The 13986-nt window shown below is 36.4% G+C and overlaps 1 protein-coding gene across 1 annotated transcript in view; it reads right to left on the reverse strand.

Moving 5' to 3' along the window:
- vps8 (VPS8 subunit of CORVET complex) overlaps positions 1 to 13986 on the reverse strand; it is a 181120-nt gene that overhangs the window by 97083 nt on the left and 70051 nt on the right. Inside the window, exons 21-25 of the mRNA XM_067441498.1 lie at positions 6543 to 6765; positions 6371 to 6460; positions 4660 to 4711; positions 1412 to 1454; positions 1259 to 1331 (exon numbers count right to left, since the gene is read on the reverse strand). Coding sequence (XP_067297599.1) covers positions 1259 to 1331; positions 1412 to 1454; positions 4660 to 4711; positions 6371 to 6460; positions 6543 to 6765 — 481 coding nt within the window. The remainder of the gene's footprint in view (positions 1 to 1258; positions 1332 to 1411; positions 1455 to 4659; positions 4712 to 6370; positions 6461 to 6542; positions 6766 to 13986) is intronic.

Consider the following 13986-nt stretch of genomic DNA (forward strand, 5'->3'; position numbering starts at 1 on the left):
GTGTGTGTGTGTGCGTGCGAGCAGTGTGTTTGTGTGCATGCGAGCAGTGTGTGCGTGCGAGAAGTGTGTGTGTGTGCGTGTGCGAGCAGTGTGTGTGTGTGTGCGCGCGTGCGAGCAAGCGTGTGTGTGCGAGCGTGTGTGTGTGTGAGCATGGGTGTTTGTGTGCGTGCGTGTGTGTAAGCATTACATGGTTTGAACACACATCTTCCAGCCAATAGGAATCAAGTATTTGGAGAGACCAAGGTATACAAATATATGCAGAAAGAGAGAGAGAGAGCAAGAGAGAGAGAGAGAGAGAGAGAGAGAGAGAGAGAGAGAGAGAGAGAGAGAGAGAGAGAGAGAGAGAGAGAGAGAGAGAGAGAAGAGAGAGAAAGAGAGATTTGATGTTGAATTAAAATATATTTTTAGTCAGTACGTAATTTACCAGGTCTAAACATGGCTATTGAATTAAACCTCTCATGTATCCTGCAGTCTAAGAAAGGTCTGTAAAAATGGGACCCAATAGGTTATAATATGACACATTTTTCATATTTTCTTTTTATATACAAGCATGTTTACTCACATTTTTAATTGAGTATTGCGTGTTGTTGTGTCTTTAGGGTTCAAATAAATTCTGTAAATGTAACGGATAATGTCCTGAAAGAAAATTACCAGCACATTTTCTGTTTTCTATAGATTTTTTTTTCTAATAGTGTGCATCCTGCAGCCCATTTTGAAACCCAAAGCTTTTCCCCCAGAACATTCTGTCTTGTCTGAGTGCAGATCATCTCTACACGTCATTGAAGTAAACAACCCTTTCTGTCACGCTTTTCACTCAAACCTACAGAGTGTGACAGCACTCTATGTGTCTGTATGAGAGAGAGAGAGAGAGAGAGAGAGAGAGAGAGAGAGAGAGAGAGAGAGAGAGAGAGAGAGAGAGAGAGCGGCTTTAGGTTGTGTGTGTGATCCATGTCTGTATTTAAGTTCCTTTGGAGGTCGTCCATCCCAGAACTAATTGCTTGAGCACTTTGGATGGGCAACAAAAAGGAAAAGCCCTGCTGAGAGCAAACTGCTGAGAATACTAAACATGCACGCACTTGTGTCTTCTGTGAGATCTGTGCTGAATATAACTGAGGCAGAAACAGTGGCGTGACTCATGCAAACGTGTGTTTGTGTTGTGAGTCTTGTGGTGTTCAGCTGTATGGAACATGAAATTAGCAGTACACTTGCTAATCAAACAACACACATTTGCTTATACGGGTTAAATCAAACTACTTACCTGGTTTTTCACCTGAGGTACCAGATCTTCAGGAATGTCACCTAACGGATAGGCACGTCCTGCCAAACAACAGCTAGCAGAGGAGAAAGAGCAGGTGTGTTATAGCCTGCAACTGTGCATTGAGTGCAGTACTTGCGTAGAAAGTCACCTCACCTGATGTACACCAGCAGTTTATTTCCCATCACAACATGCTCATCTGTGACAGGAAACAAATTTCTGTGATTAGGTGCATTGCAGTTTAGCATTAGCTGACCAGATTTGAGCCATTAAAACCTTTTTACTGTGTCAGCGTGACATCAGTGGCATTTACTGTTATGACACTTTTAATCTTCTATTAATGTCTGTGTTTTTGGCTTATTTTGTACATACATACAGAGACCATAGTATGTAAAACTGGGGCTGGTTAGCACAGTTAGCATTATTACCTGAGGATCTCTTGTGCAACACATGGCAAGTCTGACTATGTGCAAATAAAAGCTTCAGTTATTGGGCAAAAAAAAAGACAAGCAGACAGAATTGAAGGGGTCATGAATTGAAAAATCAGCTTTCCCTTTAGCTTTCGATATATAAAAGGCATGGTAATATAAAAATATTCTGTAAGTTTTAGAGCTGAAAAGTTCCTTGTTAGTCAAAGAAATGCTTTTATTGACCGCTGGCTCAGAAAACAATCTGCGAAAATGCTTCCCCTGTGACGTCAGATTTCAATCAAACACCGTCTTAACCGAATAAGACGAATGCCTGATACTGTAGCCCCATCCACCGATTTGTGCCTGGCATGTTAGATAAATAACACAGGCCTACATGGAGCTGAAATGGATCAACATTTAAAGCAATAAAGCTTATTGCATGTTTCAAACATTATCTTAAATACTGAAATACAGGGGCAGGCGTGTGTGCGTTATGCACATTTGTGGTTATATCCTCCGATTGCGCCGGCCAAATAATAAAAAACAACAACATTCCAATTAATTGCGGGTGGATGAGAGATGAATCATTGTGTTTTTTTTTGATTAAAGACATTTATTTATGAGACCTGTGGGCGAATCATTCTGGTTGCCGTTTCGCCACATTGGAAGTTTTCTAAACCATGCCTCACGTATTTTGACTGCGGAGACGAAGTTCATTACAATATGCAAAACTGTTTATCAAATCATAGCAGTGAGCATTTACTTCTAAGTTTTCAATACCACCCACCCATAAAAACCAAGCATTTCAAGAGCTAGGCTCAAAACCAGGGTAGAAAAAAAGCCTATTACTTAGGGGTGGGCAATATCTCGATATTTAAAATATATCAAGATATTTTTTCAACTCGATATGGATTTGGACATATCGTATATATCGATATATTGTTTATATTTAATTCTGATTCCGCCACTTTGCTTGTTTGCCTTCCCTGTGCTGTGCTCGCCCCCGCTCGCGTGCCTCCCGCCTCTTGCTTTTGTTCCCCCTCCCCTTGCGTGTTGCCTCATTGAACACGGCGGCTTCCGCAACCAGGTGAGGATTAGTTATCATGTTTACAAGCGTGCGCGTTGTTCAGGACTCAGTTTAGAGACCATGTTTTCCTTCTAACACAACTGCTTGCTAAAATTCATAAAGAAATAATGTTCATCATAGCTCAAATCGCAAGTTTCACCCACAGTCAGGTGATTGCCACTACTGGTGCGAGACGCACTCTCAGTCGCAATCATGTCAGTTTATGATTTGTGTCTAACTGATCGCATGGTTTTCGGTTAAAATGTCAAAATGATCGCATATCATTTGAAAACATTTAAAAAGTATTGCAATATCATTACTGTTATTATTTTGTCAGCTTTATCACGGGATTATGATGAATATGTCTATTCATGTTTTAACCAAGAGGGAAAAACGTGACATCCCGGGTGTCCTGAGACACGCGGTGCTCTTCCGTAAGTTGTACAGTATCATATTATCATATAGCCTACCTTCTGACATTCATGTTTCGTTCTGTAACTGGAAAAGAAGTGAAATTCAGCTCATGTGTAGCCTATGATCCGCATGATGAGTTTGAATTTTGTCAAACTTATGATAAACATCACTGTTTGAATTTTGATACAAATTTAACAGGAAATGGTGTTATGACAAAATCAGTTTATTTAAATCTCAGTCATGCCCCCATCTTTCTGCAAAATGCTTACTGTTTACTTTAAGTGTAAAAAAGGGAGTCTTTGATTCATCTTTTGAAAACATGAAATAAATGAAAAGAAGGCAATATTATTTATTTTCTTTTACAGTTAAATTATTATTACTTATGTCATCAGGGAGTTTTTGTTTTTTTAAATGTCGCAAAAGCACTTTGTTCCTACATGAACTGACTACCTCTTTGCACTTCAATAAAAAAAAAAAAGAATTTGTGGTATTTGGCATATTTGTTTTTGCTGTAGTTTTTAGGGGGTTATTTTTCCTGTAAAGATATCGAGATATATATCATATATCGAGATATAGCAAAACATATCGAGACATATTTTTTGCTCCATATCGCCCAGCCCTACTATTACTTATTCATTACGATGGTTTTGAATGTAAAAACCAAACGTCATAAGTTGACCTCAGGCAACTGTATAAAAAAGCCAGTTCATGACCCTTCTAAAGTAAATATCACTTTACTTTAATTATTGGAAATATTAGTTATGCATTAGGTGCATCATGAACCAACAATGAACAATACTTTTACATAATTTATTAATCTGGATTAATGTAATTTGTTGCACATACCAATACATTTTTAACATTTAGGTATGAATTAAAACGTTTTTTTCTTTTTCTTTTTTTAAATAAAAAATACAAATAAAACAAATAATCAGTGCTCATACTGTCTTCTTGCCTTATCCCAATTCACTGTGGTAAGCCTATGATATTTAAATTTTGAGTTGCCGGGTCAGATTTCACAGAAATCTGCTTTTGTGTATTTACGCAAGATGATTGGAACATGCTGGCAAAGTCTGCTGTTCTCATATGCAAGTTAAAGTGACCCAAAGTCAGAGATGGAGTTTGTGCGGAGTAGCATTTATTGTGAACCGAGACCGAACAAGAACACATTGGCGCACTTTACTCTGAAACACGCAGTGCATATATTTATCTAATTAAATCGCAGCATTTGTGATTTGATAATTGAAGGCCATTTGGCAGTTTTGGTGTTATTTAATAGTGCAGCCCAAGAACCATCATCAGTATATTTAAAAATTAAACATATATTGAACATACATGTAGCACATTAACCTAAACATATATATATATATGCTTTAAAAAATGTTAATTGATACCTAATCCAACTACTCTATTAAACCAAATCACTTTCAAATGCATAGTAGAAAAAAACAGGGACATTGTGTGGGACTGGTTTCGATGTATGTATGCAGGTGTAGTTTAGTTCTCTGTTCTACCTGTGAGAGGCTTTCCTTCACGCAGATGAGGACCAATCGCCTGAAAGAGTTTCTTGAGAAGCAGGAAAAATAATATTTATTTGTATAACATTTGTTAAAAAATTCAACATGATACAGCATTTGCAACCCACATTATAAAACAGTATATATATATATATATATATATATATATATATATATATATATATATATATATATATATATATATATATATATATATATATATATATATATATATATATAATTAAATAAAATATCCAAATAATTTAATAATTAAAAAAAATAAAAATTATGTTTCAGCTTGGCTCCATGGCTACTGTCTAACAATAACCAGATATAAAGTTAACGTTAACTACCAAGAAAGTCAATTCAGAGAAGTGAGGATGGAGCAAGCTGTCATGATTTTATTTTATTTGGAAAGATTGTGCATGATACGACCAGAAAAAGAGGATGTAATCACAATAGGCATGGTTGCCTTGTACTGTGCCCTGGCGCAATTGTCCCCCTCCCAATTCCCCCGCTGGTCTGCGCTTACATTGCACTTAACATTCTGGGTTGGAGCACGCTTAAGTAATTTACGATGCAACTTTTTGTTTTAAAGAAAACGGGAAAAAAGCATGTTTGCTCATAGACTGCCTACTAGATTTATCATTTATGACAGTAGCACACACAGAAGTAGTATCTGTTCCATGCTCTGCCGTGGATAGCAATCACCCTACATGCGTGCTGTGCACAAGCCAAACTGAACCATGCTCTAGCCCACCTCTTCCAAGCAGGCCAAGGATGGATAAATGAACCGTGCCCGGGCACAGTACACAGCGTTTCAGATCACCTAGTGTGAGTACAACCTAGATAGGGTCCCTTTTGATTTAATTCTTTAACTCATAAGAAAATCTTTTTTCTTTTTTTTTCCATTTTCAGACCCGCAAACACACAACAATAGGCTGAGAAAGTGTTTCTCATATTGTGTTTTTATCAAGATAAAAATGTATACAACACTGAAGTCTATTCTCCCTCCAAAATCCCAGCAGCACCTGCATAATCCAGTCACGTAATCCAGTACAACGCTTTTCTTGTGTTTGGTCAGTGTGTATGTGAGTGACATTTTGGCCATGAAACAAATGAATCCCTTTCTCGGTCGCCTTTCATCTAGGGTTCAGAAGATTTCTCTGACAACAAGCCTTTCATCTTCTATTCTAGCCTAATGGTGAGAAACCCACTTTATCCACAAAACTCATGTGTACACATCAAAAATGTGCGCACACACCCTTGAGGTGTCCGCAAAAGGCTTACAAGGTTTCTGCTTTGTGTGGCAATTAGACCATCAGAGCGTGAATGAAAAATAAAACATTAAAAGCTGGAATGCAGGACTTTTGCCCAGTTTTTTGCAGTCTGGACGAGTCATGCTAGTTGCTGATGGTCATGCTGATTTTTATTTTATTTATTTTTTACTTCAGACTGATTCCATCCAGTTAGTGTATATCAAACATGTTTAATATTTTGATCTGTTTTAGAAGACATATCGTAGTGACATATTGTATCCAATTTGGTAAATGGAAGCTCAAACATGCTTGCTTGATGCAAGAGAACAATGAAGTGCAGTTGAGCTTCTGACTACCTCTAATATTGATTGCTATCAGGATGTGAAGAGAGTGTATTCCAGCCTTAAATCACTTTTTAGCACAAAGCACAAAAACACACAATATCATACCTCCATGGGGCTGATGTAATCGTTCATGCCACTGTTAAACACGTAGATCATGGCGTCATACAGCTGGTTATCCCAGCACATCTCCACCACCTACAAACATCCATGTCATATGCTGACTCAGGTAATACAGATGATGAAGTGTTGCAGCTATGAAGCTTGCATACATACACACCTGTTGTATGTCCAGGTTGGTGATGTCCATGTGGACCAGGCATCCCTCCACACTATCCATCATGCCGTTCTCCTGGAAGTAGCTGAGGAGGTCTCTCATGACAGGTGCAGTCAGACAGCCAATCCGCTCGCTCAGAATGTAGGGCTCCAGACTCTCCAGAAACACACCTCTGGCCACTGAGTTCTCAACCAGCCGAGGGTAGATTTGGTTAAATAGTAGGTCCCTGAGTAGAAATTAGATCTTTTTTTAAGAATTACAACACTGGCAATTGAAGTAATGTGATTAAAAAGAAAGAAAAGAAAAAGAAAACATTTTCTTGTTTAGAAAACCCTAAGTATAAAAAAGCAGAATACATTAGAAAATAAACACAGAACCTTATAGTACATCAAAAATCATACAATTTATCATTAGAGTATATCAATGTGTTGGTGAAGATTGCTTTGACAGATGAAAAGATTGCTCAATGATTGTTTTGATATCACTCCATAATGAGCCCAACACTCCAGAGTCTCTCTTACCAGTGAGATGATCATCTAAAAATAGCTATTATTTTACATTTATACCCCATTACCTTTACAGTTGCTGCTCATACAATGAATGTAATTACTTGTGTTAATGTAGCATTTCAAGACTACTGTGCACTTAACATCCATCAAAAAGCATATTTAACATAGTAAAATGTATATTACTAAGAAATATTGCACTCCTATCCTATGAATAGGTGCCATATTGATGCACATGGTGAAAGGAAGCATCAGGAAGCAGACAAACTGGCTAAACCAACTGTCTGCTAGCTGTCTCACATCACCAAAGTCAGCTAAATCCCAGCACATAGACTCTTTTACCTAGATATTATCACATAGAGACTGTGTCTGTTCCCCGAATTAGTAAATACAAAAAACCATCAAAATCATTCAACAGTAAAAATTTAATTGATGTCCAACAAATAAACAACAGATATAATACAGATGAACAAATGATAAAGCTCGGGTTGCTGAATATTCGATCCCTTTCGCCAAAAGCACTTATTGTTAATGATATGATTATAGATATCATTAAGATATCTAGATACCTAGATGTGCTTTGTTTGACAGAAACCTGGCTAAAACGTGATGACTACATTTCTTTAAATTAATCCACCCCCCAAGATTATTGTTATAAACATGAGCAACATCCTGAAAGGTAAAGGGGGAGGTGTTGCTTTAATTTATAATAATATCTTCAGTATTACTCAGAAGTCTAGTTTCAAATATAATTCCTTTGAAGTTTTGGTACTTTATGTAACGTTGTGTAGAGTAAATGATAAATCCCGTTTGACATTTCTGCTGGCTTCTGTATACAGGCCACAAGGGCACAATACAGACTTTATCAAAGAATTTGCTGGTTTTCTATCAGAGATAGTACTGGCTGCAGATAAAGAACTAATTGTTGGTGATTTTAATATCAATGTAGACAATGAAAAAGAAGCATTGGGATTGGCATTGGCATTTAGAGACATTCTAAACTCTATTGGAGTTACACATCACGTATCAGGACCCACTCATCGCCTTAATCATACTTTAGATCTAATAATGTCACATGGAATAAATGTTGATACCGTTGAAATTCTGCAGCAGAGCGATGACATCTCAGATCATTACCTAGTATCATGTATACTTAATTTAGCTAAGGCTGCAAAGCCATCCCCTCACTTCAAATATGGCAGGACTATAACCGCTGCGACTAAAGATTGCTTTGTACATTACAAATAGTCAAGAGGAACTTAATGTTGCAACAGAAACTATTGACTCTCTCTTTACCAGCACTTTAGACATAGTTGCTCTCCGGCACTTAAAGAAGATTAAAGAAAATATTCCAACGCCGTGGAACAACGAGCACACACCTTAAAACAGCAGCCAGAAAAAATTAGCACAGCTGAAAGAAAACAAAACTGGAGGTTTTTCGCAATTTGTGGAAAGAGAGCATGATCGCATACAGAAAGGCCATAAAAGCTGCTAGATCTGCTAATTTCTCAACTCTTTTAGAAAGAAAACAAACACAACCCTAGGTATTTATTCGATACAGTGGCTAAATTAACAAAAAATAAAGCTTCAACTTCTGACGTTTGTAAACAGCACAGCAGTAATGAACTTCTTTATTAGTAAGATTGATAATATTAGGAATAAAATTACAACCATACAGCCGTCTAATACCGTATCACTTCAGACAGAGCATTGTAGTGTCACTGAGGAAAAATTACACTCATTCACTGCTATAGGAGGAGAAGAATTGGCTAAACTTGTTAAATCATCAAAATCAACAACATGTATGCTTGACCCTATACCGACTAGGCTATTAAAAGAGATGCTTCTAGAGGTCATAGATCCTCTGCTTATTATTATTAATTCATCCTTGACATTAGGATATGTACCGAAAACTTTTAAGTTGGCTATAATTAAACCACTTATTAAAAAACGCAACTTGATCCTAAAGAATTAGTTAATTACATGTCAATGTCAAATCTACCGTTTCTATCAAAAATACTAGAAAAGGCTGTGTCTTCACAATTATGTTTCTTTTTACAAAGAAATGGTATATTTGAGGATTTCCAGTCAGGATTTAGACCATATCATAGTACTGAGACTGCTCTCCTTAGAGTTACAAATGATTTACTCTTATCATCTGATCGTGGTTGTATCTCTCTATTAATGTTACTCAATATTAATGCTGCATTTGATACTATCGATCACAATATTCTTTTGAATAGACTTGGAAATTATGTTGGCATTAGTGTAATTGCATTGGTATGGTTTAAATCGTACTTATCTGACCGTTATCAGTTTGTAGCAGTAAATGAAGAGATGTCACACCGATCACAAGTTCAGTATGGAGTAGCGCAAGGCTCAGTGTTAGGACCGTTGCTTTTCACCCTATATTTGCTACCACTGGGAGATATCATTAGGAAGCTATCATCATTAGGAGATATCATATGGCGTTAGTTTTCATTGTTATGCTGATGATTTTCAGCTCTATATTTCCTCACGCCCTGACGAAACTTACCAATTCACAAGATTAACGGAATGCATAGCTCATACAAAAAATTGGATGAATAGTAATTTCCTCCAACTTAATTCAGATAAAACTGAATTCTTAATTATTGGACAGAAAAGCTCCACAAGTAGTAACCAAGATACTGTCTAACACTTTTGATGATTGCTCTGTCAAGCCCTCGTCGCCAGTGAGGAACCTGGGTGTGCTCTTTGATACCAATCTTTCATTTGAAAGCCACGTTTCTAGCATATGTAAAACCGCATTCTACCATCTTAAAAATATATCTAAATTACTGCACATGCTTTCAATGCAAAATGCTGAACAGTTAGTACATGCGTTCATGAGCTCAAGGCTAGATTATTGTACTGCTCTACTGGGTGGTTGCCCTGCTCACTTAATAAACAAATTCCAGCTAGTCCAAAATGTAGCAGCTCGAGTTCTTACTAGAATCAGGAAGTATGATCATATTAGTCCAGTTCTGTCAACACCGCACAGGCTCCCGATTAAACATCCCATACATTTTAAAATCTTGTTTATTACTTACAAAGCACTAAATGGTTTAGCTCCCCAGGACTTAAGCAAGCTCTTAACACATTATACTTTATTACGTCTTTTGCAGTCTCAAAACTCTGGCCAGTTGATAATACCTAGAATATCTAAATCAAGAGGCGGTCGATCCTTTTCCTATTTAGCACCTAAACTCTGGAACAGTCTTCCTAGGATTGTTTGGGAAGCAGACACTCTGTCAGTTTAAATCTAGACTAAAAATGCAGTTGTTTACATTTATTAAATCAATTCAAATTCATTATTCAAATCAATTGACTGATTGTTAGCCAAGGCAAGGCAAGTTTATTTATATAGCACATTTCATACACAATGGCAATTTTTTACATAGAAAGTGCTTTACATAGAAAGGAATTAAAATAGGGATAAAAAATGCATAAGAAAAATAATACAATGTATGATAACCAAAGAAAAGAACAAAGGTAAACTAAAACAGTTATAAAATAAAAAATAAAAAATGATGCATAGATAAGGTGCAATAAGATAAGGTCGGACGTTCAATGGCACAGTGCTCATTCAGTAAATGCACAGCTAAACAGATGTGTTTTGAGTCTGGATTTTGAATGTGGCTACTGTTGGAGCACATTCTATCTGTTCAGGAAGCTTGTTCCAACTGCGGCTGGCATAATAACTAAAGGCAGACTCTCATTGCTTTGAGTAAACTCTTGGTATTTCTAACTGACTTGATCCTGCTGATCTGAGTGATCTGTTGGGTTTGTATTTAATTAGCATAACTGCAATGTATTGAGGTCCTAGGTCATTGAGAGATTTATAAACAAGTAGTAGTACTTTAAAATCGATCCTAGATGTAACTGGATCCCAGTGTAAAACAAAGCATCTAATTCTAGCAATATTTTTCAGATTATAGTATGCTGATTTAGTTATTGCTTTGACATGACTACCGAAACTCAGGTCTGTCACCAAAATCACACCAAGATTCCTGACTTGATTTTTTGTTATCAGACCTTTAGCCTCAAGATATGCATTCACCTTGAGAATTTCATCTTTGTTTGGAAAATGTAGTGATTTCAGTTTTGTCTTTGTTTAACTGAAGATAGTTTTGGCACATCCAGTTGTTAACTTCATCAATGCATTTGCACAGGGAGTCAATGGGGCTGTAGTCATTAGGTGATAGTGCTAGGTAGATCTGGGTATCATCAGCATGGCTGTGGTAAGCAATATTGTTCTTTTTCATTATTTGGCTCAGTGGCAGCATATACAGGTTAAACAGGAGAGGTGCTAGAACTGACCCTTGTGGGACTCCACATGTCATGGACCACTCAAACTTATGGTCTCCTATACTCACATAATAACCTCTCCCTTCTAAGTATGATCTGATCCATTTGAGGACCATCCCAGAAAGCCCAACCCAGTTTTCCAGCCTGTCAAGAAGTATGTTGTGGTCAGCAGTATCGAATGCACCACTGAGGTCGAGTAGAACCATAATTTAGGCGTATGGTTTTATTGCACATTGCACACATTTTTTGTTGATTATTTTTGTTATCAATTAGTTGTTATGCCCCTAACTTAATACATATACAATATTTTATAGCAAAATATTCAAATGTATACAAATATATAAGCATTTTATATTCAAATGATAATAATTCAAAACTCAATATATTCATATTGCACCGTCGTTTCTGAACATTCAGTTATTCCATTCATAGTGGTTAATGTAATCAATAGTTCATTCACTCACAAAAGAATGGGTGAAGTATTGTATTTACTTATTTTTACACGTTTTTACTTATTTTATATATATTTTTTCTTCATTATATTTTGGCTTTGAATTAAAGGTTGTATTGTTGTGATTAACCTCTGAGCTTAATGGTTTTGTTCATGTCTTAAAACTCTTTCCTTAAAATGCCTATATTGACAAACCAAATAGGAAAAATACTCACATAGTCAAGGCCACTGTGACATTTAAGTGGCTATTTTTTATGTTTTTAATGTACTTTATTTAATATTTAGACTACTTCTATTATTGATTGCTATTATGATGTAAAGAGAGTCTCAATCAGTATAACAAAAACTGTTTATGAAAAACATTGCTTACTCTACCTTTTTAAGCATAATGGAAGGCACATGACCTAAGGCTATAAATCCAAAGATATTTGAAAATAAATACTTGGTGGTCCTCAACCTGCAGTCTACAATGTCTGCAAATCTTCCTCTTTCAAAAATCAACCAGATATTATCTGTTTATTTAGATCATGCAAGGCATAATTTCACCAACAATAGGCAAACACTATAGGCAACTGGGCTCTGCAGAAGTCTGTCACATTCTATAGAAGAGCTCCTTGATCAAAGTTCAAACACTGAACATAGTGCAAACAGTGCACAAAGCCTTAAAATCAACACAAACTACAAACAACACAAACAGACTACAACTATATGCATCCATCAGTGATAGATTTGAATACTGAAATTTAAAGTATTCAACTGAATGAAAAACAAACCTACTGTGATAAGAGCTTATCAGTTTATCAGCGACAGTGTCAGTGTCAGTGTCAGAAGCACCTGAAACGTGAGAGAGAAACAGAACTCTACCAGAAAACAGGAAGTGATCACAGGGGCTAAAGTCTCTGTGGAAACGGTATGACAAGAGCTGTAGGGCGTGGGAGTGTAGCTCATGGATCAGATAAAGACAGTATAAACTTGTATTGTGAAAATTCAGTGGTCCAATCTTTTTTTTACAAAAATTCTGAATCAATGAAAAAAAAAAAAAAAAAAAAAAAAAAAAAAAACACAACAACAACACACATACATACGGCAGAAGGTCTGGACTCTTGTAGCTTTCATTGGTCAATGACCACCCAACAGGAAGTTTAACTGACATGCAACGCAACCAATCACAGTTTGTTTTGTTTAATGGTCTGCCAAATGCTGTGACACAAAACCCCCTCGTGGAAAAAGAATGCCATTGTGAATAGAATTCAGCCAACCAGATTACGACTTCAAAAAACCTGAAGTGTTTCCAAGAGTTTTCTTTGTGTATTTGCACATTAGCATTTGTTTAATTTGAATTAATTATTTTTAGTTATTTCAATAATTTTCATCTTGCAGGTTTAAAATCTTTATTCTGTCAGCAGGATGTGATGTTTTCTTGCACCTATAGTAAATTGATGGCTAATTGATGTCTTATAATTATTAATAAGACTACATGTCTTAATCTTATCAGAAGACACTTCTCTTAACCATTTAAGACAGCACATGTTGATTTCCCTTGACAAATCTGTAAAAAATTGCTGTAAAATAATGGCTAAATGCTGAAAGTAACATTGTTTTCTATAAAAATTGTAACTATAACTATAAAGTAATAGCACAATGGAACTGAAAGGTTGTTTCACAGTGAATATAGGAATGTGAGTAAGTCTTCACCTATTCATGTTCGCGGTGCTCATGACAGCTAAGTGCAGAAAATTTAAGAAAACTAATCAAAGCGAAGAGGAGAGGAGAGAAAACCTTGAAACTGACCGCGAGGAGCGCATTCTTTTAAAGCTACATTGTGTAACTTTTTTAGTTTATTCTTAGCTAAAAACTTAGCTAAACTCTACTATATATGCTCATTAATGTATATTTACTTCTTTCAAGTAATAAAGTATTCTCGTAAGTTTATAATATGCCATTGAAAATACATACGGGTGAGGGTTTCGAATGCTGATCGCCATGTTGGCCATCCATCTTGAAAGTACATTAGCCAAAGAGGGACATACCGTAAATTCAAGCTTCGCCTTTCGCGTTTTAACATTCGATGGCCGTGTCGAATGTGAAGAGGGGGATTGCCATGTTAATCTTGGACTAAATCGTCCACCGTAGGAGTTAAAACAAAATCAGAATTGAGAGG

The sequence above is a fragment of the Pseudorasbora parva genome, chromosome 4 (genome assembly GCF_024679245.1).
Source record: "Pseudorasbora parva isolate DD20220531a chromosome 4, ASM2467924v1, whole genome shotgun sequence".
NCBI classification, from domain to species: Eukaryota; Metazoa; Chordata; class Actinopteri; order Cypriniformes; family Gobionidae; genus Pseudorasbora; species Pseudorasbora parva.